At 42.8% G+C, this 27,430-nt stretch overlaps 1 protein-coding gene across 2 annotated transcripts; it reads left to right on the plus strand.

The window, feature by feature from the left end:
- On the plus strand, positions 1-25,753 carry LOC142496519 (C-type lectin domain family 4 member E-like). Of its 2 annotated transcripts, none has more exons than XM_075603196.1 (6): positions 1-168; positions 3,006-3,110; positions 14,072-14,176; positions 14,370-14,521; positions 17,837-17,940; positions 25,344-25,753. In XM_075603196.1, the coding sequence occupies exons 1-6, from the start codon at positions 105-107 to the stop codon at positions 25,519-25,521; spliced, it is 708 nt and encodes a 235-aa protein (XP_075459311.1). In that variant the 5' UTR covers positions 1-104; the 3' UTR covers positions 25,522-25,753. The 2 variants fall into 2 exon arrangements, with proteins under 2 accessions (XP_075459311.1, XP_075459310.1); XM_075603195.1 differs by lacking the exon at positions 1-168 and adding an exon at positions 1,254-1,373.
- Positions 25,754-27,430: the final 1,677 nt, after the last annotated feature.

Below are 27,430 nucleotides of genomic sequence, written 5' to 3' on the forward strand. Positions count from 1 at the left end.
CTAGCCAGTTGATATTGTTAAAGAACGCCTTTACATTTCACAGTGCATTCTACACTGGTCTGAAAGCCTAAAGACTAACACAAACACAGCTTGACCCTGCACCAATGGCTGAAAGGGATTATCAAAATGCATCACAGCGTGATTTTCACTACCACCATTCAAATAAAGGTAAGATAAGTTAAAAACAGAGTTAAGCAGAGCCAGGGAATATAGCTGTGTCATTGTTTAGTATTAATAAAAGTCCAATAATATCTGATGTAGCTATTCGTATCCAATATTCCTATATCTGCTATAAAGTATCAGAGATTGCATGCTGCTTCATGTTCAGATTATTCAGGGCTCCTCATAAAAAGGGAAGATAAGAGAAAAAGAAAAAAAGAAAAATAGGGAAGTACGTTCACAATATGCAGTAGACTAGTGTTGGACCGGGTCCTACAATTTTTTAAAACCGGGTAACGGGTACCCAGAGGATTTGGCACCTTGTACCCGGCCGGGTACCCGACTACCCGGTTTTTCACATACCTGGGGGTGGAGGAAACGTACCTGGGGTGGAGGAAGCCCGCTGCGACATCTTAACAGGTTAGCAGAGGTGGTGGGGCGGCATCAGCGGTCAGTGCGGAGCCGGCGCGGGAGCTCCAGGACTCCATACTGCACTGTGAGCGGGAACCATGGGACCGGAGCAGGAGATGAAGCTTTCCTATTGGACAGCCAGCTGTCCAATAGGAAAGCTTCTTCTCCTGCTCCGGTCACATGGTCCCAGTTCACAGTGCAGTATGGAGTCCTGCAGCTCCCACGCGGGCTCCACACTGACCGCTGATGCCGCCCCACCGCCCCCGCACCTCTGCTTACCTGTTAAAATGTCACCGCGGGCTTCCAGCATGTAAGTAAGTGATACTTTCAACTACCCCGAGAATACCCAGATACCCGGCGCCGGGTCCACTTTCCAGCTGCCGGGTCCGGGTAATTTCCGGGAAGCTGAAAAGCGGCCGGGTAACGCCGGGTACCGGGTAGTACCCGGTACCCGGTTCATCACTACAGTAAACATATAAAAATGGTGAGATATGCACTTACATTCTAGTGCCTATACCAGGCATATAAAGGTATCTTTTGATGTTATCCTCCTTCGTATAGAAATAACAGATTTCCAAAGGGACCTCTTTTAAAGCTCCAGCTTTATGTAAAATCAGGGGTAAGTTTACACATAACAGTGCACAATACAAAGAGACAGACCAGTTTGTGTGCTTCCTCCAGTTTCCGCGACATCCACCGCCGATCCAGTCGGCGTTCTATGTCACTTCCGGTTTTCGGTGTTACAGCAAAACTGGTCCTCCCGGCAACCTACGCGTTTCAAAGGTGGTCCTTCTTCGTCAGGGGTAAGTACTTACCCTGTCCCTTTGTATTGTGCACTGTTATGTGTAAACTTACCCCTGATTTTACATAAATCTGGAGCTTTAAAAGAAGTCCCTTTGGAAATCTGTTATTTCTATATGAAGGAGGATAACACCAAAAGATACCTTTATATGCCTGGTATAGGCACTAGAATGTAAGTGCATATCTCACCATTTTTATACGTTTACTGCATATTGTGAACGTACTTCACTATTTTTCTTTTTCTCTTATCTTCTCTTTTTATGAGGAGCGCTGAATAATCTGAACATTTTTTGACACTGCTGGGAATTGAGAACAATTCAATTTTTGAAGCTGCACCACATCAAGTTATCTCTAAAAGTTTGGACTTTAATTTTTGTTAGAGCGCTTCCTATATTGCTATTTTATGCTGCTTCATGTACAAGTATTGTTTAATATAATAGCAAAAAGGAAAGGAATCTCACTCACAAAATGCAAAAATACAAAGAACATTCCAGATGGTAGTGATCGTGGTGGCATCGGGAGAGTATACACAGAGCTCAGCAGCTGGTGTTATCAATCTGTTCTTCACCCCATCCTCCTACTCCTCCACCACTGACACCACCAACAAGGCTCTTCCTTAGTGTCTGGGTGTAAGTAACGCCAAGTCCCTGTGTTAACCTTAACAGACTTTGGTGAACATGCAATGTTAGTGGAAATGCCTCCATTGCATATCATCATCACTAACGGCCGTAATAGTTGATGCAATGCTCTTTACGGGACAAAACAGGACTTAATGTAACATTATTAGCCTGTGAAAACATGCAGTAAGGATTAACAGGACATTCATTTAGGTTAAAGTCATGATAAATCACTTAAAGGAGCTTTGTGGATTGGGGGGTCTTAGAATTCTAAGTGCCTTCTTGTTTCCTTCTATAACATGTACAGTATGATAACAGAACACTAACTACAGAGACATACTGTTCCGTACTCTTACTATCCTTCGAATGCTCTTTATGCTTTTGTCAATGTGCAATACATGTATTGTTATTTATTAGGATTTTTCTAAATCTCAGTTAGTTTGCCGATTGACACACCTTCTGAACATTGCTCTGTAATTCAAGGTAGGTATATGCAGTGCCAGTCTTATTTTGTAGTAGTGCGTTATTCATGGTGGCAAAATCTGATCAGTGCAAAGTTTTATTTTGCAGTTGAGAGAAAAGAATATACGTTATCAACCGGGTTATAATTCTGGTCATACAATGTTACAGGGTGGGGCATTTTGTGGAACCGTTCATGCATACATTAAGACAACGGTGCGCAAACTGGGGGGGCATGAGACTTTTCTGGGGGGTCGCGGTGTTTACAGAGGTCCCGCGCTGAGAGCACGAGGCCTCTGTAAACTTACCTGGCTCCAGTCACAGTCTCTACGACAACGCAGCATCAAATGACGCCCATTGCCATGGAGACGTGACGTCAAATGACGCTGCGGATCACGTGACGTCACATGACCCCGCAGCGTCATTTGATGCAAGATTAGATTGAGGGGGTTGCAATGGAGGAGCAGAACATGTAGGGGGACGCAGGCGCGGGGAGTTTGCACACCGCTGCATTAAGACATCTAACTCTTTTTTTATATATTATTGTTTTTTTTTTAGAAATTAATACTTCACGGAAAATTACAATGTGGAGAGCAATAGCCATTATATCATTGATCCTGGTTGTAGTAGTTATCGCCACACCGATAATTCTTCACTTTACAAGTAAGTTTTGCAACAAAAATACTTTTCATCTACAAGAACAAGTTATATGTCTCACCACAGAAGAGAAGAATGTAATCAATTTGGTTAAGACCACCTGAGAAGAGGAGTCTGACACGAAGATGTCTCTCAAAGTAGATATCATTTTATTTAAGCACAGCATACAATTAGGGTTAACAGTATAGCTTTTCCCCCATGTGAGAGGACAAGCACTCTGGTCTAGATAGAAATATCTCTCTAAGCACCAGTGTATACTTATACTTGTAAAAAGCATTAACTCTACATCATTCATACCTCATTTTGCACATGCATATTTCACCCCACCCCTGACTTTGGGCCTCATGCAGAGAGCATAGAATTTTAAAATTGGCGAATTTCATAAAAAGTAGCTTTTTTGGAGAGTTTTATTCTCCATATGCAGAAAAGTGCGAATTCTGCTATGTTTAACATGGATGCGTGTGGCGAGTTTAAATTGGCGAGATGCGCGCTTCAGAAACGTGTAAAAACAAATTCGCGCCTTTTTTTTCCCCTTTACTATAGGCGGCGAGCGCCATCTTGCCATCTTTTCCTGGCGCGGCAAAAATGCGAGAATCGCGCCATTTTCTTGGCGCGAACAGCCGCTACATGCCGTTCGCACCTCTCTGCATTCGGAGAGTTTTAAAAATGGCGAGATGGAGGTTCTCGCCAGCCGCGAGGCGAGTTTTAGCAATAGAAAAAACAAAATGGCGCGTTTTTCGTAACTCGCCATTTTCTGCCGGTTTCTGCGCGAAATTGTACAAAAAATGGTGAATTTCGAAATAACGATGCTCTCTGCATGAGGCCCTTTATCTTTTTTGGTCAATTTTCCCATGCATTCTTTATGATCTGCTTTCCATTGGAATAACGTGTTAAAGGCGAAATTCTTCTTTCCTTTGTATTCAGTGTTTAGAGCTAGAACCTAAATCATGTACTGTATTTAGCGTCTATGGAGGGACAGTTGAGAGATTGGTTTTGCTTTTCCGGGGATTTACTTCCATTGTCTTGTCGACCATATATGATTTAGCCTCATACTGAGCATTAACCCCTTTTGTGCTGGAACGCAACACACCGGTAACATGCTGTTATAGGGGTCCCACAGTCTAAAGTCCAACACCTAAAATTAAACTTTAATATATCATAGAATAAAATAAATACACTCAAACTTTTAAAAAATCAATTCAAATATGAGGGTAACTGATGGGTGTATGGGGCTGATACAAACACTGTAAATGGTGGGTGTATGTAGTCCTGTTATCAAAGCTACGATAGCTAGAAAAAGACCAGACTAATAACTGTGACTGGTCTCACTGACAATATGAGCCTATTGTGTAGATATTGAGGGTGTCTGGAGGAAGCTATTACTAGTAAGTTCTATTAGTTGTAGACACTGTCTATAGCTTAATGATCCATAGGTATCTCAGAAACAATTCTTAGTAACAGTCTGCTTGCTAAAATCTAGATCGGGGGTGAGCAAACTTGTTATGCAGAGCCCCCCTTTTTATCCATGAACTTTCTCGGGCCCCCCCTGCCTGATGTAATCAAAATCACATTAAAAAAACCTTTATTAAACGGTATACAATGTAAATACAAATATGTCTAAGGCCGCGCATAGAGTGCCCGCGACGGCGACGCTAGCGAAAGTTGTATTTCGCTTTGCGGCGGCGGCATGGGCGACCAGTCCATTAATTGGTTCAGGTGACAGCCCCTGAAAAATAAAATATTGCCGGCTTCAAAAAATTGCGTCGCCACTTCACACTTACTATAAGCGCACCAGGCGGCGGCAACAATGCATTTGTTTTCGGGCGACGTCGCGTCGCCGGCACTATAAGCGCAGCCTAAATACTTACATACTTCAACAGCTCGCTCTTGCAAAATTAGGCTGTGTCCACGCTGCCGCGGAGAGCGGTGACATTACCAACTCTCGAAGCATGAGCGTAGGGTGTCCTGCATAATTTTGCAAGCACGAGCGGGGAAGTGTTTACACTTTTTTTTAATTATTTCTGTACATTCATAGTATGATGATATAGTGGCAACCTACCCTTTCACTTGCAGAGGATCACAGCGAAGCAGGTTGCCAGAGGAGGAGAGCAGAAACACAGCGCTATTATAGGGCAGACACCGTAAGGAGGGCACTACCAACAGGCACAGCACACACACACACACACAATCACAACACACAGTCACAACACACACAGTCACAACACACACAACCAACACTCACATAATCACAACCAACACACACAAAACTCAATCACAACATCCACACACACAGACAGACAACCAACAGGCACAGCACACACACTGCAGTATATACATACATACACATATATATACACATACACACACACACACACACACACAATATACATATATATATATATATATATATATATATATATATATATATATATATATATATATATATATATATACACACACACACACACACACACACACATATATATACACACACACACACACACATAAATATACACACACATATATACACACATATACATATATACACACACACACACATATATATACACACACACATATATATATACATATACACACACACACATACACACACACACACACACACACACATATATATATACATATATATATATATATATATATATATATATATATATATATATATATACACACACACACACACACACACACACACACATATATATACACACACCAACACACACACACACACACACACACACATATATACACACACACACACACACACACACACACACACACACACACACACACACACATATACATATATATACACACACGCATATACATATATACTCACACACATATACACATATACATACACACACACACACACACACAAACCTGGTGGCTGGGGGGAGGGAGTAACTACAGTAAGCATGCTCAAGTCCCCCCATGTGCTGCTGAAAACGGGCAGGTAACAGACAGGAGGAGGAGGAGGGTTTGTCTGTGTGCAGAGAAGGCCCCACAGCAAGGCTCTGCCCCCTCTGCAGGCAGACCCAGCAGAGAACTGGAAGCAGCCTCTGCACAGAGCTTCTGTCCGCCCGTGCACAGCTCTGCCCACCCCCAGGTTTCCCCGCACGCAGCCTGCGCCCCCCTACATAATCTTGCGCCCCCACAAGGGGGCGCGCCCCCCAGTTTGCGCACAACTGATCTAGATGTTGGTACAGTGTAACGTTTTTGGACACATTTACAAATGCAGTGGTATAAGCACTTTAGTGCCGGATCCATATAATGTGCTGATAATGGTCATCCACATAAGGCCATAGCACTGGTACCGGGGGTTCTTGTATAGTGATGCATAACATAAAGGTGGTATACAGTCCTCAAGGGGACCCAATAATCCCTGAAGGGGCAGAGCAAGGAGAAATATCCCCCTACCTCACACCTCATTGGAATGATCCCTGACCTCCATATAACCCCACTAATAATGTAAAATGAAAATAAATGTATATTTCTACTCACATCTTGAGAGTGTCACCCTCCTGTGGTTGTTCTGGGGCGTGCTGCCACTAATAGAAAGTCCAGAGCCGAATCCAAAGAGATGTAGCGCACCGCCAATGAGAGTGGGTCAAAAAATTCTTTCAAAATAAATCTTTATTCGTCCATAAAAACAGAGGTGTCAAAAACGCCTACATGTTTCATGTGTATAGCATTTTATCTGGGAATTGTACCGTGTCAGCGGCCTGGAAGAAACAGCTAAGCGACAAGCTGACAGAACGCCAAGCGGTGTTCTCCACCTGTGAGATGGATGTGGGCTGTAGCAAGAATGCTCAACACACCATCCAGTTCAATGACGCCATGCCATTCTGGGAGCGTTCTGGATGGATTGCTCCCAGAGATGTGGAGGGCGTGAGGGACATCTTGAAGGAGATGGAGACGGCGGATATCGTAACAGATTCCCAAAGCCCCTATGCCTCTCCCATAGTGGTAGTGCGGAAGAAGAATCTGTCCATGCACCTATGCGTGGACTACCGCACCTTGAACCACCACACAGTACCTGACCAATATACCTTGCTGCAGATAGAGGAAATCCTCAGTGCCCTATTAGTCAGTCAGTGATTCAGAGTGCGGGACCTGAGGTCTGGATACTACCATGTACCCATGAGGTCTGAAGACCAGGAGAAGAGAGGGTTTGTCTGCCCCTCGGGTTCTACCAGTTCACCCGAATGCAGAGGTTAATGGAGAAGACCATCGGGGATACTGTATGAGCCCCAAGAAATGTCTAGTCTACCTGGAAGATATAATCGTGTTTGGCAAAATACTCGAAGAGCACGAAGAATGCCTTCTGAAAGTACTGGATGGACTGGGAAAGGAAGGCCTGAAGCTGTCCAAGGACAAATGGCTTCTGCCGTACTTCGGTGACCTATGTGGGCTAAATAATGTCCGTGGAAGGAGTGGCCACCGACCCTACTAAGGTTGAAGCCATAGTGAACGGGCCCTGACTAGACAAAGTGATGGAGCTGCAATCCTTCCTGGGGTTTTGCAGATACTACCGCAAATTCGTAGAGGGGTACTCCAACAAGGCCAAGGTTCTCAATTACCTGCTGAGGATCTACCCCGAGAAACCTCAGAAGAAGGCCGCATCCCCACGAACACCCTTCGGAGATGTGGAAGGCAAACTGCGAGAAGGCATTCACCGGGCTCAAGAAAAGCCTCACTGAAGCCCCTGTCCTAGCCTACGCCGATCTGGAGCAACCGTACATCCTGCATGTGAATGCCAGCTTCAACGGACTAGGGGCTGTTGGCCTCCACCCAGTGGTGTATGTGAGTCGCAGCATGATGCCGAGTGATTAAAACTATCCAGTTCACAAACTGGAATTTCTGGCACTCAAGTAGGCGGCAGTCGATAAACTACACGACTACTTGTATGGGGTCTCTTTCGAGATACGGACTGACAACAATCTGTTGACCTACATCCTGACCTCCGCCAAATTGGACGCCACCGACCATAGGTGGTTGCCGGCCTTATCAAATTACCAGTTTACACTAAAGTACAAGCCAGGGCCATTGAACATCAGAGCCGATGCTCTGTCTAGAATCCCTGGACTGAGTGCAATGCCAGACAATGGCCCCCTGGGAAGAAATCCTTGGACCTGGGATTCGGGCAATGTGTTCAACCGCAGCCCTAGGGGAGGACAAATGCATTCTCTTAACTCAGAGTAGCTGATTCACTGGGATGCCATCCATAAGGCATCTCCATCACCCAAGATACCATCATGAGATGGAAAGAGTTGGTGATGCAGCAGATGCGAGACCTGGTGGCTAGTGCTATACGTCAGGCCATCCAACAAAACAACCCCTCCCTGGTGAAGCATGCTCCTACCGACACGGTCCCTGTATCATGAAGGAATGGGACAAGTTCCATATGGAACGTGGTCTTCTCTACATGGTTGTCCCTTATCATAACCATTCCGATAGGAAGTACTAGTGCAAAGAGTGATAAAAAGCAGTAATAGGTGTAGAAAATCATGCATATATAAAGTATCTAATATGGATGTTGCTGCCTTCGTGAAATGGAGATCTCACAACTCAAAATAATGCTAATGAAAAAGGGGAATACACTTGGGCACAAGTAAATGAATTGGAAAATGTGGTGTACCAAGTTGCTTGAAATAACAAACAATACAGTTAATAAGAAACACAAATTAAATGTTAACAAAAATGCTGCATAATCTCTCTATACCTGCATATCTGTATTTCCCACTGCCACAATATCCACGCTATTTCTCTTACGGGACTTTTCACTCACTGGAAACGGACTGTAAACGGACGTTCACAGAGGTACACAATTTGGAGACGTTTATAATGTGAAATTATAATAAGGCTTTATTGTGCCTTTTCCTTTTCATCAAAAAATCCATCCAAACACAGGGGGGGAACAAAGCTTCTATTCACTTGGGAGTATTTCTAGTGAAACAATATGCAATAATTCACATCTCCCTTAGTCAAGCATTTCTCGCTGCCCAAAAACATATAGCATGAAATAAGCAGATCTAAGCAGTCTCTTAAGAATAAAAGTCATCTGTTTCTTGGAGGGAAAATCTTCTGACTTCCTGGTTCAGCTTCAGGTGTAGTAGTTTTCCCTGTGTCTTGAAATCAGCTCTGCTGTGCAGTGCTCAAGACTGGTCAGCTCCAAAGGTCATCTCTCAGTCAGAGCTAAGGAGTCACTTCCTGTCTCAAAGGCAGGCTTTTTGTAAACAATCTAATCAGGCAGGTGGTGTTTAGTAATTAACTACCACACTGCTAGATTAAAGGCACATTACTGAACAGGGATAAGTCCCTGTTACATACCTCCCCTGTTTGTGGGAATCTCGGGCTTACCACGGCCAAAGCCCATCCTTCCACTCTCATTCTAGATATCTCTGTGACTTGAATGAGAGTGGATGGAGGAAGAGAACCCTCTGTCCCGCTGGGATTGGAGCCCATTCTCCAGTTTATTTTTGTCTCCTCCCGAAGATGCTTGAGATCAGCACTCCTCAGTCGCTCGAGATGGACTTTTTCCACGTAAAGTCTTTTTATCGCGTGCGCCGTATTGAGATTTCTGTTGCGTCGGGCACTCCTCTTTTTGTAGACAAAGTGTATGGCAACAGTTGTAGAGTAGTTAGGACTAGCCCTTAGAGTTTTCTGCTCTTGAAGTGGTCTTTCTGCAGCTTCTCCACACCACGGAGTCGCCAGTTCAGCTTCTTCAGCTAAGGATTCTTCTGGCTTTGATTCTGCACTCCTACCTCTGTTTGTTGCCTGTTGGGCAGCTGTAGGTTTGGCTAGTGCTTTCTTTGGTGGCTCAAACTTCGTAAATTTGTTTTGAAGTTGCGTGGAGTCCCCAACTCTCACTGTACCCTTGTCCTTACGGGCATTAGTTACTGTGGGATACTGGTGCTTGGGCAGAGCCAATACCTTTTTCCGTATTGGAGGAATCTGTATCAGAGTCTCCTTCATATTCTGGAGCTCTGTAATTTTTGTCGTTAAGGTTGCCGCTGTGTCTGTTTTCTCCTTGGTGTACTGACTCAAGGGAATGGAACAGTCTCTCTGTCTCTCCAGCTCTTGCTCCAGTTTTTGAGCCTTCTCACGCTCCCTCTCATACAGAGTCACCTGGTATCGAAGCTCTGCTTCCAACGATGCTCTGAAGACATGCAGCGTGGCCTTTAGCTCCTCATACTGCTCTGTGGGGACGTACTGGGTATTCAGACGTTCCTGCAGCACTTGAATTTCTTTAGCAGCCTGCAGCATTTCTTCCTGCAGCGTTTGCTGCTTCTCCTCAGCATACTGGAGGTGTGTATGCAGACCTTGCAGTTAGTTCTGCAGTCGGTGCTCTGCTTCAAACCTTTCCTTGACTTCTTCTGTCAACTGAAAATTTTCTTCTTTCAGTTTTAAGTTTTCTCTTTTTAATCTTGAATTTTCTCTTTTTTCAGTCTCTGTATTCTCCAGGGCTTCTTTGCAGTCCTCCTTCCATTTACGCACATCTGCTTTGAGAATGACAATCTCTTGGCATGAGACTTCCTTCTCTAGGTTGAGGATCTGAAGCTCCTTCTGAGAGACTGTGTAGTTCCTTTCTGGAAACTTCCAGGTCTGTGTGGCAGCTGTTGGTCTCATGATGTGAGGCATCAAGCTCTATACGAAGAGTGTGAACCTCTTGCTGGAAGACTGTCATCTGCTTCAGTGCCTCCTCATACTTCCGCTTTAGCGTAGCCACCATTTTATCCGATTGGCTCTGCTTTTCATCCGTGGCGGAAATAGTAGCATTTGCAGTATATAGATCAGTCTTGAGATCCTCCAATTCGGTCTTGGCCACAGAGTAAATTGCGAGCACAGTCTTCTGTAGCTCAGCATTATTTTTTCTCTCTCTTCCTAATTCTTCGCAGATCACAGTCATGCCTGGCAATTTTCAGGGAGTCTTCAGGGCTGGTCAAGGGATCGTCACTCACTCCGCTTCCCTGGGATGACTGGTTGAGGGTTCCTCACTGTTGGCACCGGACAGACACTTCTTTGGGGTACACGACTTCTGCCTTGGGCTCTCTGGATATTCGGTTAACCGTGGGAAGAATTCTCCATTTTCTCTAGGCTGCAGGGCAACTCGGTCCCGCTTTTCCTCCACAGGATCTGCGGACGTGTCTGTTCCTTCCACGGTAAGTGAAGAACTGCTTTTCTTTTTCTTTTTCCGCCTTTTTGATTTGGATGACACCGTCCCTTCAGGGATATTGGGGTCTCCATCTTCATTTGAAATTTTAGCAGCTTCATTATATACGCCAGGCTTTTCTTGCAGTTGCTTTAGCTGACAGAAATATTGGGTGATCTGCTGCTCCCGCTCTGTCTCCTGTTGATCATATTCGTCATCAAAGGGAGCGGTCTTTTCTGTTCGTGCCGAGTTCAGGCACCCCACCATTCTTGGGGTGTTTTGTGGGTGTGACTCGGTTGGGTTCCCCGTAAGAGAGGTCTTCCTCTTTATTGGACTGGAAGGGCCACTCTTCCGTGGGGTAGGGTTCATTACAGGAATGCTGCATCTTGTCCTCCATTTTTAGGCTATCAGGTGTAATTTTCTTCCTGACCTCAGGAGGCACTATTGCAGCTGTTGGCACTGTATTTGCTAGAACCCCCAATTGTGGTAGTCCTACAGATGGGCATATTTTGCTTGTAGAGGTCGTAGCTCTCACAGGCATCTCTGTAGACTTTTTCTTTCTTGGATAAGTTTTACAATATCAGCAGTACTGTGCATACATTTTCTCTCATCAGGTATACAAGTTGTGCAGTTGCTAGGTAAAAAAGTCTATTTGCTTTACACCATTTTCTTGCAGGGTGCAATCTCCCCGCTTCAGCAACAGAATTTGGTTTTCTGCCTGAGTTCAGTAATTTTCAGTCTCATCTTTGGGTATTATGGCATTCACACTTCACACTTTGGGTGTCTGTTTTTGCTCCCAAGATATATATAGGCAGACTTTTTTTTTGCAGAAAAAAAACATTCTTTGCAATGGACTATTTCTTTCCTTCCCGGCAGGGTGACTCAACACTCAGCAATTGGTTTTAAAAACCTTTTACACAGTTCAGAAATCACTTTTTCCCCCCTATAGGGCAATTTTACACTCACTTCTTGAACCCTGACTATGGCTGAAAGGCAAAACCCCTATTTCAATGACCATATTACACTTTGTGATAGGCAAATTAAGGTTTAGCTACTTCAGCAGTCTCTTCTGGGTTTTTGTAAGTTTCAGTGCAGTGTGGTTTCAGTGGTGTGTATCCCTTTAATTCCGATCTCTGCTGCATGAGGTTTTTTATTTTTTTTTCCTCAGACTGTTTGTAGGCAAAAAGCATAAAAAAAAATTTCACATAAAAATCTCCAGACCTTTTTAACTACAAAGACACCTCTTGTCCCACCTCGGAAACCATATGTAGACGGACGTTCACAGAAGTACACAATTTGGAGACGTTTATAATGTGAAATTATAATAAGGCTTTATTGTGCCTTTTCCTTTTCATCAGGAAATCCATCCAAACACAGGGGGGGGGGAACAAAGCTTCTATTCACTTGGGAGTATTTCTAGTGAAACACTATGTAATAATTCACATCTCCCTTAGTCAAGCATTTCTCACAGCCCAAAAACATATAGCATGAAATAAGCAGATATAAGCAGTCTCTTAAGAATAAAAGTCATCTGTTTCTTGGAGGGAAAATCTTCTCACTTCATGGTTCAGCTTCAGGTGTAGTAGTTTTCCCTGTGTCTTGAAATCAGCTCTGCTGTGCAGAGCTCAAGACTGGTCAGCTCCAAAGGTCAGCTCTCAGTCAGAGCTAAGGAGTCACTTCCTGTCTCAAAGGCAGGCTTTTTGTAAACAATCTAATCAGGCAGGTGGTGTTTAGTAATTAACTACCACACTGCTAGATTAAAGGCACATTACTGAACAGGGATAAGTCCCCTGTTACACGGACCTTAAGAGGTTAATATACATTCAACCGACGATTTCTAACTATTGTGTATATGCATAACACACAAGGACTAAAATCCTGGACCTAGTCTGCATGGACTTTCTTTGAGGCAGACTCAAAGGGTATCGAGAATGTCTTAGTAGTGACTGATCACTACACCCGATACGCACAAGCGTTTCCCACCAAGAATCAGAAATCTCTCACAGTAGCCAAAGTGCTGTGGCAGATGTACTTCATTCACTACGGGTTGCCAAATCGGTTGCACTCCAATCAAGGGAGAGACAATGGTTATTACCGTGTTACTGGCCATTCTTGTTATCGCAATATTATTATCTTACCGGTATATTGCTCAATCCTGTCCCACCCGATCCACCATTAACTGTAATTGATCTGAATAGGCGTTAACACCAGATCAAGGTAAGAGTCCCTGTATTGGCACTTAGTCAACTGCAGCCATATTATTTTTGGCTCAGTGTTTGAAAAGCCTTAAAATATAGTATTGTCCCTACCGTATGTCTTAATTTCAGAAATTGTTATGTTAACTATAAATAAATAACTTTGTAAAAGATAAATGAACGTATAGTTTTGTACCACCACATCTGTTTGTACAGTACATCCATTGCTGTTGGTACAGAAAACACAACTATTTGTGCTGAGTAAAAACAGTGGAACCAAGGTCTCCTGCTTCATAATATTCATTTTCCATGTTCTCTTTATTTGACATGTTAGAATGTGGTCAGCGTTTTGGATTGCATACTATTATTTATTTCCTTCTCATCTCGGCTCTTGAGAACCATTTTTTTTGGAATATACTTTAATTTACAACATGCAATTCTTCATGCATCAGATGCGAAACAGATATGTATTTCTTCTCTTAACAATGTAATGCCAATGCCTCTAGCAGCAAAGAAGTTGATACAGATATAAATCTCTAACATTTGAAATGATTATGAAGAATAATAGTAAAACTAATTATTACTTTGTTTTCTAGAACTTCTTGTGATTTGGCCTGAAAACCTGTTCAATGAAGCCCAGTCGTTAGAGCAACTGATGGAGTCTTCTTGTACTTACACATCAAGGAGTGACATACAAAATAGTAATATTGTCATATATTGTTTATCATGTGGTGGAGTAGTTTGTGTTTATTTGATATAATGTTGATAATATACTATTTGCATCTGTTTTCTAATGGTACATAAACTGGATAACCAATTTTGTTTACATTGTATATTGTCATTGGTTATTAACGGTAAAAGTTAAGAAATTAACATTTTATTCTTTTTTTCCAGAGGACAGTATATTACATTGCCCTCATGGTTGGGAATTATTCAGGGGAAAATGTTATTATTTTTCACTTGATCAAATGAATTGGGAGATGAGCAAAATAGATTGTGAAAGGAGAGAGTCTTACCTGTCTATAGTCAATGATTCTAAAGTGCAGGTGAGTACATGTATAATGTGTTTGCTCACATTGGCACATGTTGGACGTTCATGATAAGCAAAAAAGTGTTACTGTAAAACTGTTCTCATAGCGGTATTTGTGAGTGACTAGTGGTTGATGCAAATTTAGTGCATTGTATAAAGCCACTGGTCTAGGACCTCTGGCACAACCAAAGCGCCACCGGTGGTCCACCACCAGTACAACTCACCGCTGGGCCCCTTTTATTCTAAAACATCACCGCATTTTTCCTGGATTTTTTTTCGAATGCTACACACTTCACCGGGTGCATGCCGCATTCATGTTGCGTTTTCAGCCGCGGTTCATGCGCGGTTGATGTGTTTATTGAGAATGGTTCGGATTTAATAGGTTGCAATTCTTCGCGTGTCCGCCAGATGGCAGATATTCATGAATTGTAATGCGCATGCGCTTCAGTAATGTGTCGACTTGCAGGTGTTTCGTTTAAAAAAAGATACCACAGTGGGCTATTGTAAATTGGCCTTGGGACTGAAGGAAGAGGTTACAATAATGTATCAATTTAGGCTTTTCATATTAAAGAAAGACAAGCACCAGTTTCTGGTTATTGTACAGAGAGCCGCGCCATGAGTGCACAAATGCAGCCCATGTTCCAAAAAAAATATGGGCCGCTATTAATGCAACAGATGATAAGATGGCAACAGTTGTTCAAATTTATCAGTATTTTATCGAAAACTATGACTTTTACAAATTTTCGCCAGCTCCTCATGTGTGGAAGCGTGCAATAAGGAAAACGTTATGTAGCGATCCATGTTTTTTTCGTATTGATCCCGAATTTATTGGAGGGTATTAGTGTGTATCACCAAGTTTTAATAAGAGGAAAAAAAATGAGAATTTTTTTTTTTTTGGTCACTCACTCAAGCAAGCAGTGGTTGGTGAAGTTACAGGCGCATGCGCAGTAATCAACTACAGTAGCTCCCATCCCAAAGAGGATCACACGCAGGCACATAGAGAGGTGATGCTCTGCTAGGGACTGATTAAAACACAATGGCAAGCGTTTGATATATATTTTTTTGTTCCTGATAAAATAAATATTTATTTACATTTAAGCTAATCAGAATCATTGACAACAACCTCTCCCCCCCACACCTAAAGTACACCAAAGAAAAAGAATGAATGACAAAACAACATGAATCATGTTTTTTTTTAACTCTCAATTCTCACAATGCTGTGCAAATCAGATTACATATCAAAATCGAGAAGGGATTTTTCCAAAGCATTACCGTAAACAAAGCCTCAAAGGGTGTGAGGGGGTGGGGGGGTTGGGTGAGTCATGCGCAGTAATCAGCTAGCTCCTATATCAAAGAGGATTACACGCAGGCGCAGTGAGGTGATGCTCGGCTAGGGACGGATTAAAAACACAATGACAAGCTTCAGAAAATGAATGACTCTGTGGAGGTGTCTGTCGATAAGAGTTTCAAATCCTTGAGCGAGCCTTGTGTGTGTTTGTGGGGGAGGGGGCTACAGGGTACAGCTGCATGAAGTACAAAGTTAATGACATACTTTAATTTGAAAAGGCAGTTCATCATAATAATATGATCCCTACACCCAAATACAGTACATAAAAAGCACACAAATCAACCATGTGCAGTCAAACGCACAGGGTCGCAGTCAAAAGCTACAGCACAGATTGAATATCGTAATATCAACATGGTTTTGGAAGGCTTGTGGAAAAAATAAAAATAAAAAAATGAGAATTTTTTTTTTGTCACTCACTCAAGCAAGCAGTGGTGGGTGAAGTTACAGGCGCATGCGCAGTAATCATCTGCTGTCAAGCAGGAATGTGATTGAAACCAGAAAGACACACGTTCAAAGGAATGGTGTGGGAGAGATGTACTGCACTGTAGATAAGATAAGAAGTTGAAATACACTGCAGTGCAGTAAATTATCCTGTGTGTGTCCGAGCGAGGGGAGAGTGCTGTATATGCCGAAATGTGAGACTGTTACAGTACTGTACACACCTATGCGTTTCAACAATTTTCAAATGAGACATACAGTACAGCACTGCAAATGCATGTATTCTGTAAATATGCAAATTTACAATTACTGCGCGTGCACACGCAGACTGTGTACTAACGTAGGTTGAACTTCTAAGGTATTAGACTTCCAAGACAACAGCTCGCGAACGCCCCCTGAGTTTTTAGACGGCATTGCAGTATTGCAGACAGCTAGAATTAAATGCTAATATCACGAGCGCTAAAATAACGCAATTCACTCCGGACCAAAAAAACAAAAAACGCATCTGACCGATATTATCAGAGCGCCGCGGATACAGCTGATTTAGGCTAAAGGCGGCCGCCACTGTACAATGCGCTGCTTGCTCTGCAAATGAACTTCGGACGCCCGCCACTCCTAGTCCCATGGCCGCCACTTCTAGAGCTGTTGGGTCTAACACCAATACAACAATTCAGTCACTAAGTGCCTCAAATTTACCAACTCTACTGTACATAGATGGTATGGAAATCCTTTTAGGAAGCGTGGGATTGGACTAATTTAAATATACGTTAGATAGCAATTAGTATATCTCTCAGGGTACCTACTACATTTAAATCTCTCACGCTCTCTCCCATACCTCGGATTTAGAATTCTTAAAAATCCGTTCGGATTGTATCCAATGGTGGATTTGGATTAATCCCCTCAGATTAATTACTACTCAATCTACAGATGGATTTTGGTGGGGGGGGGGTCAGATTTGGAACAGTTTGCCCATCTCTCAAATTGAAGAACAAAATGCTTAACGGAGGTTGAACTGACCCTTCAAATACTTTACAAATTCAAATGATCAAGTGTTATTATTTATGTCTGGCGCAATCCTTAATGCCTTGATGCCATACACACCACATACCTCTGCAACTTTCACTCCTGTGCACATCCACGAACAGACACATACCTACAGTCACTCACAGACATATGCATATATACACTCATGCACACATTCACATACATATCTGCTAGGAAACAATAATAATATAACTGAAAAACTTAAGATACTTAAGAAAGATATAGTGAGATACACCTAGACATGGGGGCTGGTACTTGTGTTCTGATTTTAGTTCTAAACGTTTTTAATTGCTTTGGTTTAAGGAATGTAAGGTTCTGGTATATATGATATATAGATTATCTGATCAATCACTTATATCCCATTGAGCCTTCCCCTTTTTTGACCTGCTACAGGTCAAAAGTCATGCCGCTTCTGTGCTAATGACTCCAGGGCTTCCTTTATTAGCACTAAATTATGCGCTGTTATTGAATATTAAAACAATGTAATGGAATTTCTTCCAGGAGTATTTTGAAGGAAAGTCAAGGGTCTATTGGATTGGACTGTCAAAAACAGATGCAAGTGTATGGATTTGGAATGATGGATCTATTCTAAATGAAAAAATATCGTGAGTACACATCTATAAAAAAAACATACACAGCAAGTACAGTACACTACCATTATAGGAAAATATCCAAGTTAATTTTATAGAATTATTCTTAGCAAGTTTAACTAAAATATTGAAGTAGTGTTACATTTAAAATGACACTGCAGTTTATAAAATCAGGAACCGTTTTCCATTCACACAACAAAGTTTACCTGCGGTTGGATTATAGCATTATGTGTATCATTTATTTGTATTGAGTGAGTTGGATATGTAGGTACAGATATAGCAAAGCTTAGTGTCCTCAGAGCTGCTGCCATGCGCGGTCACGGCACCAAAGGATTAAAACTGCGGGGGTCCTATTCAGAAGCATGAACCCCCCCCAGCTCCATCCCGGCAGACACTGTCCCTGGTGCCGCAGAATTTAGTTTGTTTGTCCGCAGCAAAGAGGGCAGTAAGTCTTACTACTTTTGTATTCAGTTGCTTGTAGTACAGTATGTACTGTATGCACTTTCCACCTCTTGATCTAAAAATTATTTTACTTTTTAAGTTTGTGTGCCAATATCGTTACTATATATCAGCGGTGCACAAACTGGGGGGAGCAAGATAGTTCAGGGGGGCGTGGCGGTTGTAGAGGCCCCGAGCTCTTCCCCCAAGGCATTTAAATAGATGCCGGGGATCGCGTTCAGCCTCAGCAACTTCACGTAGGTCGCACTTATAGTGCGACAGTGATGCGATGGCAATGGTGACGTCACGCTGCGGTCGCTGGAAAAATAAAATTGAAATGACTTCCAGCGATCGCGACCAAGCCGTAACGCTGACACATCGCGCTTACTATAAGCGCACTATAAGTGCGGCCTTGACTTCTTTTCGAGTGGCAACGCAGTTTCAAATGACGCCGCAGGGTGATGTGACGTCACGTTGGCATGGCAATGTGACATGTGACCTTGCAGCATCATTTGACGCTGGAGAGCCGGAGAGAAGGTAAAGGGGGGGGGGAGGACGTGCTGGAAGGAAAGCAGGCAGGGGGCCACAGTAAGAAAAGTTTGCGCACCCCTGGTATACATCATGAGCATTGCAATAGTTGCTTTTAAACTATTTTGAAACTTTGTGACATTTTTGAAGATTATAATTCTATTTTGCTTCTGGCATTTTTTTTTCCATTGAACATCAATGTGATATATTCAATGTCAGGATTTTAAGCCAGAATATAAAACCTAAAGCAATATTTGCTTTCTGTCCACCTGGCAGCAGCATTGGTAGTAAGCATCACCACTTGACAGGCTCAAACTTGTATGTGCCCTATATAGGACATAGATATACACCTGTCCTACCTGGTGGTAAGACCTTACACAGAGAATGTGTATGTAGCATGGCTGGTCCAGACTGCCTCTCTACCCCCTGTCACGTTAGCCCTTAGTAGTTCTAGGCTGTGACAGGTTATCCTAGGGGCATTGACCCCCCCCTCCCTTCATGCTGACTCTGAGTGACGGAAGTGGTGGTGACTCAGGGTCTGTGTACAGCCAAAAGTTGTGCAGACCTTGTGACCTCCCCTTCTGGTGTCTCAGAGATGAAGTACTAAATTATAGGGAGTTCTCTTCCACCCCTCCTAGGGAGAGGAGGTGTGTGCTGCTCATCCCGACTGGGAGTGAGACATGCTAGTCAGTCCCTCTTGGGCTGACTGAGAAAGAGAGATCAGAGGCCTCAAGACTACCGGAGATCCCAGCACCATCCAGAGGACTGGGACCCTCATACATCTATCTGCACCTGCTGTATAACATCTGCAGTGACTGCGCAATAAAGCCTCTCTTTTATTATACCCCTGCCTGAGTCTACAGTCTATTGGGCAGGGGTATGAAAGAAGTCTGTTCTGATGGGGACTGTCTCTGGGAACCTTGTAGCCTACTGGTGCTTGAGGCGCTGACACTATAAGTGGAAACTAAAGACCACCAAAAGCCTGTCCTGTTCCCCACACCATCACGGACCACTCAGCTCTTTTGGACCCTCACAGTTATGACCGCACCACCAACAGCAGTAACCAGCAGTACATACATCTTCCAGAGAGGGGGCAGGGGGAGGACACTGTGTTACATACAGTATATATATATACAGTAATATGTGTGTGTGTGTTTTATGAGGCTCCCTTGGGGGTCTCTTGCTACAGGTCCCTACCTAAGGGTGAGTAACCTGGGGAGAATGGGAGTAACAGCTCCCTTTTGCTAACCACAGAAGCGGTTAAAAGGAGCCAGCTGACAATGGGAGGCTGATTCTCCTTTGGAGGGCGGCAGATGTCTTACCTCTCTGGAGGCTGGTGGAATCTTTTAGCCAGTGTTTCCTGGACCCCTTGCAGCACAGTGTGCTGCAGCCAACCAACAGGCGGAGGGAGGGAGGCGCCCCCATCGCTTCAGATGCAGGCAATGCATTGCAGAGCCCTCCTGTACCAAGATGGCAGTCGTGTGGTTTCGGGGGGGAACGGTGCAGGAAACGCAACAGCAAATGGCGTTACCTGCTCGTAATGCACCATTTGACCAGTGAGTGTTTTAAAAAGAGACAAAAGGCAGGCAGACAAGTGGTGAGACGGGAGACACTGAGAGTGCAAGAAAACAGTTTCGGAGTGAATTAACCCCTTAACCATTGTCTGATGGCAAGTAATGGAAGGGACATGATTCAGGGTAAAAACTTCTGAATCAAGTAAGACTGGGAGAGGGGGATTGCTGTTTCTTATGGTATATAATGATTCCTAAAGATGTCAGCCCCTCACAATGCAGGACCTGAAGCCAATTGGGAACCCAATGCAGGGGATGTTAGACCCAAGAAAGTAAATACAAAGCCTAAACAGTTAATTTGTGAAGCATGCAAACAACCTTTACCTGACAAGTATAAGAAAAAACTATGCAATGCCTGCATTAAGCAACTGGCGATGGAAGAAAAGCCCATCCAGATCCGTGGCTTTCTGGTATGGTTTCAGTCAGCAATGCAGAAAACATTTGATAGTTTTAAATGTACAAATACATAAACAGCGTCAGGGATTTCGATGCAAAGAGAAGATCTTATGGCATCTTATGAACATTCAGACTATCAGAGGTATTACAGGAACAGGACTGTGAGCCTCAGTAGGTACATAGTTACCAGACAATTCTACTTCTGAAGAAGGGTAAGAGAAGAATTTTCAAACTTCGCAGCAAAAGATATTAACAAGCTGGTGAAAACAGTCAAAGCAGTCATGGAAATAGACGAAGTAAAAGAGCTGATAAAGAAACAAGACCATATGTTCATTGGTTCACAAAGGAAGTCAAGAGTGTTTACAGTACATACACAGCAATTAGAAGAAAAAGAAGCTGATTAATGGGGAATGAAAGTATCCTTGCTACGGAAATGTAACCAGATCAATCCCTTTAACTTCAAAACTTGAGATAATCTTCCAAAAGTAGATATACCTGTAGCAAGGCTATTCAGAAGATCGGCCATCCTTTTAGATGATGTCTCAAGCTTCTGCAATCCTTTGGATAAGAGAGCAGAGTGTGCATTACGAAGAATATTTTCAACACAGATGCTCTATGCAAACCAAATGTAGCATCAGCCTGCGTTTAAAGATCATTGAAAGCATTGATGACGCAAATAGAAGGATTAACAATTAAGGCCTCAAGGTACAGTATTACCTTATTATCCTGAAGGTACACTATTACCTTTGATTTGTCTGGGCATAGACAATTTATGTGATGCGTCTATGGAAGCCACTTGCCTAACAGCCAAGTGAAGAGCCCTCTAAACTGCAGCCCACAGGGTATTGTATCTTAAAGCTTGGATAGCAGGCGCAGCTTCCATAAACAAACTTTGTTTTATGTCATTTGAAGGCTCATGATTGAGGGCAGAATTAGTGAAACTGTGGAAAAATTAACACATAAGAAGGCGAGAGTTTTACCCCAAGACAAGTGACAGACCAAGACTCGCAGATCGTTTTTTCATGGCCCAAGACTTTCTCAAAAAGAGTACTAGTCAGACGAGATTTAGTGGGCAGTTGTCTTCTTCCAAGACTAGACTATGGGAAGAGCAACAGGAGGAAGGTGAATGGGAAGATCAAACTTCCTTCTGACACCAGATTTCCGAGCATCAGTCATCAAATAGGGGGAAGATTCCAGCAGTTTGCTACTTGGTGGCAGCAAATAACAACAGATCGCTAGGCACATCAGCTATTAGAGAGGTTACTCAATCGAATTCACAGAAAAATGGTGAAAACGTTTATTACCACGCCTTCCTCAGTGTTTCCATAAAGGAGAATAATAAGAGAGGCAAAAAAAAATTCAAAGCAGAGGGAGTGGTACAGTAGTATCGGTTCCACAACATCTAAAGAAGAACGGGACATACTCCATTATGTTTATGGTTCCAAAAGCATCAGGAGGATTCAGTCAGTCCTGGATCTAAAATCTCTAAATCAGTATATTCGCAGGCAACATTTCAAAATGGAGTCCATAAAGTCTGTTATCAACATTATTGCAGCTATCAATTTAACAACGCCTATTTACTGTACTTATTTCCACAAAAGTAGTGTTGGCGTCAGTGATCAAAGAACAAGTTATATCCATAGTACCGTATCTGGACGATTGGCTACTGAAAGCAACTTCACATCAACTCCTGGAAAATCACATCCAGTAAGTACAGGAATTCCCGCAGGAGTTAGACTGGGTCATCAATTGGGAAATTGAGACCAACACGAAACATTATTTTTCTAGGGCAAGAATTCAATACAGTCTTCGGGAAAGTTTTTTTGCCACCAGACCAAATAAAAATCTGATAAAACACGTGAGACATCTCAAGACTATAACCATATTGCTTTGCCAAGTAATGAAAGTACTAGGACTTATAGATGTATCAAGACTTACTGTTCGCGGTGCCGTGATTTTCATTGTTCAGTGCAGCTGCACGGGGGCTACAGTTTTCACGGCCCCGAGAACAGTAAGCTGGGCAAGCGCATTAACGGTGCAGGGTTCCATGCTTCTGAGTGGGACCCTGCAGCGTTAATCCTTTTGGGCCAACTTCTGAGAAAAAATACAGCTACTTTTATGACCTCTGCAGCCGTGTCTCCATCTGCAGCTGTGTCCCTGTCTGCAGCTGTGTCCTCGCAGCCCTGAAGGTGAGATACAGTGCTTGGAAATCCCCTGGATGATGTAGATTCCCTTATACGAGTCTCTAAGGGGGAGGCTATATAGCCATATTTGGTCATCTACATCATCAAGGGTGTTGACAGTTAACATGTTCTGTCCAGTCCCCTTTATGATGTAAATGAACAAGTATGGCAATATAGCCTCTCATTATGTAGAAACCCATAAAAGGGCATCTAATGTATGTAATCCCGGGGGTTGCCAAACCCTGCATTTTACCTTCAGCGCTGTGGGGACATGGCTACTGATTGGGACAGAAAGATAGTCAGCTGTGCAGCTCATTACAAATATGAGGTCCATTAATACAGTATCTCCATCAAGCGAAGGATTAACGCTGCAGGGGTCCCATTACAAAGCATAGACCCTCTCAGTGTTAATCCTTCCGGGCCACAAACCTTGCAGTTCTTGTGGCAGCGGAGGGGCTGCGATAAGGCCCCATTTCCTGCATTTTTGTTCCCCAGCCACAAGGACAGTAAGGCTTGCTACAGCAATGGACTTTGCTTAAGTCCTGTCTGGGAGCAGCATTATCTCCAGGGACTGTATATATAATTTATACACTTTATTCACTTCATCTGTATATGTTCACGCATGCATTATTGATTGATTATTTTCACTTGCACCCGTTTCTTGTATTATTGCTATAGCAATAAGAGCAATCAGGATGCAACGAATTGCCCATGGGCGTCTGATAAAGAGATTCATCAGCGTCATTCAAAACATTAGACCTAGAATCAGAGATCCAATTACAGTATGGGATTTGAATCTGGTGAACTAAAAGTTCTATTTGATACACCATTTGAACCCTTAAAGGAAGCAGGCATGAGTAGCTTCTCTAAAGATGGCGTTCTTATTCGCAGTGATGTCTGCTCGACAAGTCAGTGAAATACAGGCCCTTTCAATAAAGGCGTCTTATATGGCAATTTATGAAGACAATGTGATGCTGAGGAAAATACTCCCGATTTGTCCAAAAGTCAGGAAATCCTTCAATGTGTCGGCATCAAAAAAACACAGAAGGAAAGGAACCTACATTAACTGCATGTGAGAAGATGGCTGATGAAATACCTGCAGAGGGTCCAGGAAGTCAGAAAACCTGCTCCATTTAGTTTTTGGGGAAAAACAAAAGAGAGAAGGCTTCCAAAAGAATTATTGTAAAATAGATTATACAGACTATACACTTACTGTAGCATATAAAAATCCAGCCTACAGATACCAACAGGCTTAAAATCCAACTCTACAAGAGCGGTAGCAACGTCTTGGGCAGAGAAAGCACAGGCGTCAGCAGAACAGATCTGCAAGGCGACTATATGGGAAAATATCCATACCTTAACCAAATATTATAAGTTGGATGTACAAGCATCCAAAGAAGGAAACATTTTACAGGCTGTAATAAATAAATATCTTTTGTTTCCCTCCTTCGCTGTGGCTGTAATAAATCCCATGGTGCTGAAAGATGGACGGACAATAAAGATAACATTTAGCTTACCGGAAATGTCATTTCCTTCAGTCCATCACGCAGCACAAAGCTTTCCCTTCCCTCCCCTCAGATTATGGTTAAAAATACATTTATGTTGAAGGCAATCATGTGTCTGAAAATGTATTTACCTAACCATGTATAATTATGAACAAAGGGGAAGGTGTCCTATAGTATAAAGGGTACGTGCAAGCTTGAGTCCGTCCTACCTCAGGAGATGGAGGTCACCCATGGTGCTGCCTGATGAACTGAAGGAAATTACATTTCTGGTAAGATACATTTTATCGTTTTAGTTGTAACCAACCTGATGCTTCATATTGTGCTGATTAAACTTGTAATTTTTAAAAAATCTAAAAGTTTTGCTAAGTTTTCACCTTTTTATTATTTGACTGGTACCAACTGTTACAATGGCAACCTCTGATGTCCGAATGAGTGCGAATGGTAGAGGACATTTTAATCTCCCAGGGAGGCACATTTTCAGAAGTAATTTCTCTAGAATTCAAGTCCAGAATTAAAAAAGAGCTAAAAGCAAAAGAACCCAGCAATGATTTAAAGGAGACATTTATTTTGTATAGGTGAGCAGAAGGGATTGCTGCTTTTTAAGTCAAACTTTTTGATAGATTCTACCCAATGCCTTTTGATAATTTTATATAATTGAAGGATCTAATATACATTTCTTTAGCAATGTATTTAAATCGTTTACCCTACTGAATACGTAAATCGTGAAAATTAATACAGTATGCATGTAATATGCCAGTCTTTTTTTTTCTTTCTAACAATATACTATTTGCTTGAAGGCACTGGAATTATGGACAGCCTGATGATCATCTTGGAATAGAAATGTGTGTCGCCAGTAGAAGTGAGTGGGCACCAAATACATGGAATGACGATGCCTGCGATAAGACATTCTTCCGGATATGTGAAAGAGATGCTGGACTGTCTTATAATTTGTTATGCGGGATGCAGAACATGTGACTTTATATTCCATGCAACAAACATGGCCCCATTTAATAAGATATTCCTCCTGTCACATTACATGTGGAAACTATTCTGTTAACAGCCGCACTTTTTACGCTTTTTTTGCAACCTACATTTTACTATTAAGATAAAAATAAAATGTAAAAATAATAATTAAAAAAAAAAACATGATTATCTCAGTCATTCCAAATGTCTCCAGCAACACATGGTGTTTTTACCTAGAATTTAGCTTTGTAATACTTGTGTTAGACGTCCCAACAGAAGATAAAGGACATTCTGCAGGCTTTGGGTTGGGCTCATTACTGTTTGACCATGAAACAGGTTAAATTATTTCAATATTTTATGTGCAATAATCATTGAAGTATTTACGTAACTATGTATTTTGTCACATTGGATGTAGCATTGGGTATTTTTGTCTTATGTTGTATACATTTGGCTATGCTCAGTAGCATTTTGTTTGGGGTTAGAGATTGCTGGGATTGTGTGTTTATTTATTGTAATTTTGGCCTAGATCCCATAAATATTTTTTTAGGACCCTCCATCTTTCTATCTTGATCTCTGAGTATCCCATGTCCCTCTGGGGTGGAGGAACTATTCTCCCGGCTGCTAGAGGAATTACTCTCCTCCAGCCTTGACACTCCCAATATCATCACTCAATATAGCAAATCTATTGGGTTGGGCCAACTCAGAACTGGTCTGCATCTTCCCCTTGCTTCCCCTTCTAACAATTAAACAGCTACCTACCTGTTCCTCACTCACAGCTCCACCATCGGCACCACTAGTCCCAGCCAGAGCCTGCCCAGTGAGCACTAAACTCCTTTCAAGATTGTCAATGTCCCTCAACATTGCACGTTTCCACTTCAGATTAGCAATCTGAGACTCTAAAGAGATCATTTCACACTTCTCACACCGGTGTGCTCCCTGAAACATCTGCTCCAAGTGTACATACATGTGGCAAGATGTGCATTGAGTGGCATTTTCAATCCTGCTCATTGTTGCAACAATTGAGTTATAAGTGCTAACGATTAACTGTACTTCCCTATACTATACCTTGTTTCACACCTTCCCTGTTCCAACTCCTTCTGGTTCTAACGCCCCACTTGATACAAACAGCACTCCTGGTTCTAACTTCACACGTGATCCAGTGTGTGTTGTCCTGCATGTAATAATCATGCATGAATTGCTCCTTTAAAGTGAGTGACATGTGAGTGACATGTAAGAGCTAGCCCCATTATCATGATGATATATCATGGGGCATATCCAAGACTGTGGGGCATTTTGATTTGGCGGTGGAGTTCTAATTATGTGCAGAAATAAATTAGGGCTGCACAAAGCATTGTGTGCCGCAGAGGGGACCTGGCATCGGTCTAGGACATTTCATCGCGGCCTTCACACCGCGACCAAATGACCGCCGCTAAGGTAAGTCCCTAACCTTAGTTCTTACCCTAAAAACCTTAATCTTTACCCTAATACTAACGCTTACCCCTACCATAGAAACCTTAACTTGTACCCTAAAATGTCTACCCTGTCCTCCAAGATTACTCCCTACCCAAACTGCTAATACCCCTAAAGTAAACCCCCTACTCTAACCGTTAACACCCCTAAAGTTAACCCTCTACCCTAAGCACAAGACCCCCTAAAGTTATCCCATACTCTAACCACTAAAGTCCTTACCTTATCATAGATGCGGCCAGTGGCTCAGTGTCCAGCGGCAGAGCTGCTGCTGTGGAGAGCCTGACTTTATCGTGGTGACACGGGAGTGGTGGGCAGAGGGGCAGACACATATGGGGCAGACACATGGGGAGAGGGGACATACACATGGGGAGGGTGCAGACACAGATGGGGAAGGGGGCAGGGGGCAGATGCAAGGGGAAGGGAGACAACACATAGGGGGTAGAGGGGCAGA

Source organism: Ascaphus truei, chromosome 6 (genome assembly GCF_040206685.1).
Source record: "Ascaphus truei isolate aAscTru1 chromosome 6, aAscTru1.hap1, whole genome shotgun sequence".
Classification (NCBI taxonomy): domain Eukaryota; kingdom Metazoa; phylum Chordata; class Amphibia; order Anura; family Ascaphidae; genus Ascaphus; species Ascaphus truei.